This window comes from Gallinula chloropus, assembly GCF_964237585.1.
Source record: "Gallinula chloropus genome assembly, chromosome: 4".
Classification (NCBI taxonomy): Eukaryota; Metazoa; Chordata; class Aves; order Gruiformes; family Rallidae; genus Gallinula; species Gallinula chloropus.
In genome coordinates this window covers 38,782,734-38,789,844 of record NC_140088.1, presented here as the reverse complement: position 1 = coordinate 38,789,844, position 7,111 = coordinate 38,782,734, and the positions used below count along the sequence as shown (strand labels likewise).

The 7,111-nt window shown below is 62.5% G+C and overlaps 1 protein-coding gene across 1 annotated transcript; it reads left to right on the top strand.

Moving 5' to 3' along the window:
• Positions 1 to 2,168: 2,168 nt before the first annotated feature.
• Positions 2,169 to 5,640, top strand: LOC311191126 (scavenger receptor cysteine-rich type 1 protein M130-like; the record flags this gene model as incomplete). The annotated part of the gene is made up of 8 exons (XM_084263224.1): positions 2,169 to 2,634; positions 2,726 to 3,043; positions 3,123 to 3,425; positions 3,500 to 4,291; positions 4,372 to 4,584; positions 4,774 to 5,091; positions 5,240 to 5,383; positions 5,537 to 5,640. 8 exons carry the CDS (start codon positions 2,169 to 2,171, stop codon positions 5,638 to 5,640), a joined length of 2,658 nt encoding a protein of 885 aa, XP_084119350.1.
• Between the last annotated feature and the right edge of the window lie 1,471 nt (positions 5,641 to 7,111).

Sequence of the window (7,111 nt, the reverse complement as noted above, 5' to 3'; positions counted from 1 at the left end):
CCTTGCCACATTTAGCTCCTCTTGACACAGGCCAGAGGTTTTGGAGCTGGGCTCCAGGTTTTTCCCAGACTGCCCAGTTCTTCCTGCCCCACAAAGACTGCCAGAAAGACTGGAATCAGTCGCCCTGGCATGGCAAGGTCACTAGCGGTGCAGACACTGCAGGATCCAGCATAGTGGGGATGACCCATCACCATGGGGACGGGCATAGGAGAGTAAAGAGCACCCAAAAAAGATCACAGGTACTTCTAAACAGACTGGGAGCTGCAGCCTGTCCGGCCAGCATGACCGGCCAGTGCGCTGCCTTGCACCCAACGCACCGGGCAGTGGCATCCTGCCAGAGGGGCTCAGGTGCTGCCCGAAATCCCGGTCCTACATGCAGTCAGGGTTTCTCTTTGCAATGGCAGCACAACATCCCGCGCACCCTTCCTCTTTCCCTCACCACAGGGCTGCTCATCAGCCGGCTTCTGGAAAACCACCTGGGTGGGGAAGTTCAGACCGGAAGGATTCCCGGCAATAAACCCAGGGAGAAGAGGCTGTTTTGGGGGAGAAAAGGCTGCTTTAGGACAGCGCGTGGATGCTCACAGCTGCCACAGCCCCTCTGCTGCTTCTCACCTCCTGGTTCTGGCAGCTCTTCCCCCCTCCCAGCAACAGTTTGTGTTTTTGACTGAAAAGCCACCAAACCTCTGAGTTTCCAGCCGTGCTGGAGTAAATGCGCTTTGCTCGTGGTCTCCAGGGCTTTCATTGGCCTCATCTTGGTAAGGAAACACAGGGAGCTTTCAGGGAGCGCCTTCTTCCCCATCTTTTGGGATCCTTATCACTCTTTCCCTCTCCATTTCCAGTCTCTCAGGTCTTTAGGAGACAAATACCATCCCGCGGCTCTCCAGGAGCAGAGCCATCTGCAATTCGTCTCCTGTAAATTCAGGAAAGCCACGGGAAGCTGCTGTTTCCTGCAGGAATTACAGCCTGCTGCAGAGTTCACTTTGGAGCAGGGGAGGGAACCTCCAAGAGAACCCCATCACGGCCAATGTGGAGCCTGAAACTGCCAATTAGGAGAGAGAAATTAAATATAGCTGTGGGAAATGGGGAGTTAGACTGGGAGAGGATCATTGGGGTGATATATCTGAAAAGGAAAGGAAAAGGGAGCTGGGACCAACAGTCCCTATCCCGGGGCAGGCGGCACTGCAAAACAAAACCTGGCTGTGGGTCGGAGCAGAGCGCTTCCAGCAGTGCCTTCAGAGTTTAGCCCAAACGGAAATGAAACAGCTCAACAGCAGCCTGTGACAGCAGAGCCTGCCGGGCCCCATGACTGTCTGAGGCTGAACCCTGTCCTCATCCTCATATGAGACCCCGAACTCTGTGTGCTCCTGCTCCCTCCCATCTCCTGTGCCAGCGGCTTTGCTGGAGCTCAGTCCTGGATCAGCCCCATCCCCCCCTCCATGGCGTTGCCGCGGGCAGATCCCAGCCCCACTGGCAGCGCTGCAGGTGTCTGGGGAGCCGCGTGTGGTCGGTGCTGGTGCCGGGTCCCCGCCTGGGCTCAAACCGCCTCTTTCCTGCCCACAGTGCGGGGACGTGACTGCCGGCAGCGCGGGCAGCACCGCCATGTGCTGCCGGGCTGTGTGAGGGGCTGGGGATGTGCCCCCTGCAAACACCGTGGTGAGCTGGGGGCTGCTTTGTGTCGGTGACCTCTGAGGTCTCCAGGCACTCCGGGGATGGCAGCTCCCCAAGGGTGGGACCCAACAAGTGAGACTGTTGGGCTTCGCCCTGCAATGGGACTGAGGGTGGTCATGCGGAGGCTCCAGCAAGTTTTGGGATGAATGCCCCTGCACTGTTGGGCCTGGGCTCTTGCCGGGCTCAGGTAGCAGTGTCAGCCCCAGGGGGGACACAGGTGGGAAGGGTCCACATGCCCTGTGCCAGCAGCAGATGTGCTGGGAGATTTGGGAGGGGCTGGCTCTCCCCGGGGACATCTGGGTACCGACCCCCAGCAGGAAGGTTCGTGACGCCAGTAGTGGCGCTGAGCCTCATATTTGGGCACGGAGCACGTTATTGGAGGGTGGGAGATAATCCACCTGATAATGGCTCACGAGGTTCTGGGTCTCCATTGGCTCCCAGCTGCGATGCTGCTGCTTATATATCACCCACCCCGCACTAGGGGGTTTTGGCTCGATACGATGGTGGCTGTCAGGGTGCTGGGGCTGCTCCTGTGCCTGTGGCTCTGCAGGGGTGACTCCTCAGTGACAGGGACAGCTTTGGGGAAGGGGATCCCCTCTTCCTCTCCACAGTCCCGGGCTGGGCTCAGCACTGTCCCTGCCACAGGCACCGCAGAGCTGCGGCTGGTGAATGGCGGTGGGCGCTGCGCCGGCCGGGTGGAGGTGAAGCACGAGGGCGAGTGGGGCTCCGTCTGCATCTACGACTTCAACTGGGACTCCAGATGGGCCACGGTGGTGTGCAAGTCCCTGGGCTGTGGTCCGGTGGTCCACTCATCTGTGAACGCCCCGTTTGGGCAGGGCACCAGCCGGATCTGGCTCCATATCTTCCTCTGCCAGGGCAGCGAGGAGTTCCTGCAGGATTGTATCAACTTTGGATGGGGAAATCATTACTGTGGCCACGAGTCGGACGTAGGGGTGACCTGCAAAGGTGAGGTGCAGAGGGGTGGCTGATCTGGGGTACCCACCCCATGCTAGGGCATCTGCCAGCGTGGCTGAGGGTGTGTTGGTGCCCTGTGTAGATGCGCTGGAGCTGTGGCTGGCTGACGGCAGGGGTCCCTGTGCCGGGAGGGTCGAAGTGAAGCTGCAGGGACACTGGGGCACAGTGCGGTCCATCTCCTGGAACATGAAGGATGCTGAGGTGGTTTGCCAGCAGCTGGGCTGTGGATCTGCTGCTGATGCCATTGCTGCCAAGACCCGCTTCGGAGAAGGTACTGGCCCAGTCAGCCTTGCTCGGGTTGACTGCCAAGGTGACGAGACCGCCCTGTGGTACTGCAAAATCTACGGCTGGGGACCCTACCATAGTGTTCATGACTATGATGCTGCCGTCATCTGCCAAGGTAGGAGCCAGGCAGCATGGGGGGAATGCGCCAGTCCTGACACAACCCCCAGCACTGAGCCCCGTGCATCTCGCCGCAGGCTTTTCCAGGCTGGTCGGCAGTGACAGCTCCTGTGCTGGGCGGCTGGAGGTGCGGCAGGGCCGGACCTGGACCAGAGTCTGTGAGCGGGATGTGGACATCAAGGCTGCCCAGGTGGTCTGCCGGGAGCTGGGCTGCGGCCCAGTGCTGGCCATCCCCGGCGCTGGCTGGTTTGAAGCAGGAACGGGTCCATTCTGGCAGGGGGGGTTCGAGTGCACAGGCACTGAGCCCCTTCTCTCTGCCTGCACACAGCGGCTGCCCCGCAGCGAGGGCTGCACTGGCCACGCCAGCATCATCTGCTCCTGTAAGTCCTGGGGATACTGGGGATGTGGGGGTCGTCACATGCCAACACGCCCACCAACATCCTTTCTTCCACAGCCTACACAGGTTTTCGGCTTGTGGGCAACAGCTCAAGATGTGCAGGGCAGGTGGAGGTGGAGGCAGGGGGGACATGGGGGTCACTCTGCGCCAGTGACTGGGACCTGCCCGATGCCCACGTGCTCTGCCACCACCTTGGCTGCGGCCACGCTGTCACCATGTCTCCGGGAGGCTACTTTGGAGGGGGGGACGGGCCGCTACTGCAGGACACCTTCGGCTGCATTGGGAGCGAGCGTCACCCAGGCCAGTGTCCCACAGTGGTGCTGGGGCAGCCCACCTGCCTCCCCGGCCACACCGCCACTGTCAACTGCTCAGGTCTGTACCGCACATGCCTAACAGGGCTTTTGGGACACCCCAAAAATCCGGAGCAGGTGACAGTGGGACATTTCAGGGCAGGGGACGGGCTGAAGCAGCCTACACCATCCCCTCAAGGCCCTACTGTGCTGGTGCTGCAGCCCCACATCACTGTTGGGGATTTTGCAGGTGTTGCGGAGCCGCTGCGGCTGGTGGAGGGGGAGAGCCGGTGTGACGGGCGGTTGGAAGTAGCCACCAGCCTCGGTGCCTGGGCCCGTGTGCCAGCGGGGCTGTGGGACACCCGGGGTGCCAGCGTGGTGTGCCGGCAGCTGGGCTGCGGTGTGCCAGAGAAGGTCTACACAGTGCCAGGCTCCAGCTCCACAGTGCTGCAGGGGCTGTGGTGTGCCGGCACCGAGCACAGCCTGGCCCAGTGCAACGTCTCGGGGATGGCTGCTGCGCCGACTGGCAGCCCTGAAGAGGTGGCTGTCGTCTGCTCAGGTGAGTGTCCCAGGGAGTGCAGGGGGGAGTGCTGACACCCTGAGCAGCCACCCCAGCTTGGGCCCCTCTGTGCCCCACAGGCAGCCGGCGGGTGATGCTGGTGGGTGGCACTGGACGCTGCGCCGGGAGGGTGGAGGTCTACATCAACGGCACGTGGGGCAGCGTCTGCCAGGACGCCTGGGACCTCTCGGACGCCACCGTGGTCTGCCGCCAGCTGGGGTGCGGAATGGCAGTGGATGCACCCGGGTCGGCTCCCTTTGGTCCCGGCACGGGGCTGCTGTGGCTGGATGCTGGTGGGTGCACCGGGACGGAAGCATCACTCTGGGACTGCCCGGCCTTGGCACCGCGTGTCTGCCAGCGTGGTGGTGGGGCAGGAGCCATTTGCTCAGGTTGGTGCTGTGTGTCCCCAAATCGCGGACCAGGGGGTCTGTGGACCTTTGGGGTGCCCTGCCCCAGCCCTGCTGTGACCCTCCCCTTTGCAGAACACCTCTCCCTGCGGCTGATGGGCGGCAGCAGCCGCTGCTCCGGGCACCTGGAGGTGCTCCACAACGGCACGTGGGGCCGCGTGTGCAACAACGGCACCAGCGTTGCCACGGCCACCATCGTCTGCCGGCAGCTGGGCTGTGGGGACGGGGGTGTGCTGATAAACGCTCCTGTCTGGGACCCGGCCCCTGCCTGGCTGTCCTGGGTGGGCTGCAAGGAAGGCTCCCGCTTGCTCTGGCGATGCCCTTCAGCACCATGGCACCTGCACGCCTGCAGCCACGGCACGGATGCCTACATCACTTGTCATCAGGACAGTGGTGACGCGAATGGGACTCCCACCCCATCCCCAGGTAGTCACTGCTACCATTGTGCCCTTGCACAGGCAGCTCTGCCTATGCCGGTGACCCCGCCATCCCTGGGCACACTGGTGTACCCCCGTCACTCCACTTCGCGATGTCCCCACAGGTGTCCCCAGCAGTGGGACCCCAGTGCCAGCAGCAGGTACCGTGTCGCTGCCCACGGTCCTGTGTGTTGTCCTGGGGACACTGCTGTTCCTGGTCCTGGGTGTGCTGGCTGTGCAGGTGTGCTGCGCCCAGGATTGGTGCCAAGGTGGGTCCCAGTGGGCAGGTTTCGGGGCAGAGAAGCTTTTGGAGGGGTTTCCTGTCCATGGGTGGCACACACGGGTGTGTGGGTGGACAGCTAGTGACCCCAGTGCTGATCACGGTGCCCATGGACCCAGGTGAGCACTGCCCATGGTTTCAGGTCGCCGCAGAACCCCTGATGCCATCACTGATGCTGTCTACGAGGAGCTGGACTACGCCCTAACACCAGAGTACCAGGAGGTGCCCAGTCGCTCGGGTCTGTGAAGCCCCCTGTGCATCTTGGTTACCCCCAAAAGAGCTGCTTCCCATCTCCACTGCAGTAATGGGGTTGGGAGCCCTGCTCAGGACCTGGCCATGCGGCACAGGCTCATCCCAGTAGTTTGGGATACTCTGGCCACACCCAACACCCAGTCCCCTCCCACCAGGGTCCCCATCAGAAGGGTCAGAGACGAATCTGCCAAATGACAACAGGGACACTGGGGAGGAGAGTGATGCCATGGCAGCCCCAGGTGGGGGGACAGGGAGCATGGGGGAGGGGGGACGTGGATCCTTCAACTCTCAGTAGCTACAGCCCAGCATCAACGTCCCTGCTGACAAGCCACCACTGTGGCTCTGCCTGAGATCTTGCAGCCTAAGGGTCCCCCAACAGCACCAGTGGTGTGACTGGAGTGGGGGCTCAGCCAGACTCCTGCCAGGGTCTGGAGCTCACTCCCACCTCTCCCCCTCCACGGGCCAGACTCCCCTGCCCAGCACGACCCCCTGCATTACTATGATGATGGCACGTCTGTGTTGGAAGGGTCCCCCTCTGCCAGTGCTGGGGACATCTCTCAGGGGAGCTGGGGTTGCGTCCCACTCACAGGTAAGAGGGGCCACAGCGGACCTGTCCCCCGGAGAGCCACCCCAGGTGGGTGGGCTGCCGTGATGGGTGGGCAGCAGGTCTGTGGGGGCTGCACCAAACCATGGGTGTTCCCTAAGGTGTGAGCTGCCCCTCACCCAGTCCCAAGGCAGTTGCAAATGACCCCTCTGCACTGCTCCTGGTGGGGGACACAGGCTATGACGAAGTTGACATCAGCACCCTGGGGACATCCATGTGAGGACCATCCAGCCACAGAACAGACCCTGCACTCCTCCCGCAGTGGGGGTCTGTGTGTGTGTGGTGTTTATTCTGTTATAGCGAATGTCTCTTTTCTATTAAACCCCAAAACTATTCCCAGGGCTGGCCACTCATGCCAGGGTACATCAGCCATCCCTGGGGTACATGGGGTGGGAGGTGGACCCCCAGGCACTGCCCTGGGCATGGTGGGAGGGGGCAGGAAGGAGAAGGCCATGGGGGAGTCCTGGCACTCACCCCGCACCTTTATCTGCCCTCGGGAATCACTCCCGGCTGCTCCCGGGCACATGTGTGGGGCAAGGGGAGAGAGAAGGGCGCAGAGCTACTCTGTGGACAGGACATCCTCCCCTGTCCCCCAATGCGTGGGGCAGGCTCAAGCCCAAGCCCAGGGAGGCTTCCCTCCACTTCAACAGCCCGGAGAAAGGTCTAGAAATGGCTCCTGCTGCTGGCAGGGGCTCTGCTCAAGGAGGGGAGCCCCTTCCTGCCTCCCGTGTTCCCCCTGCCCAGCAGGACCCCACGGTAGAAGGGCAGCCAGGCCATGGCCCCTGCCTACGGCTCATCCTGCTCCAGGAGGTCCCCGATCTTCAGGTTGGGCTTCAGTGCCCGCAGAACTGTCAGTTCCTT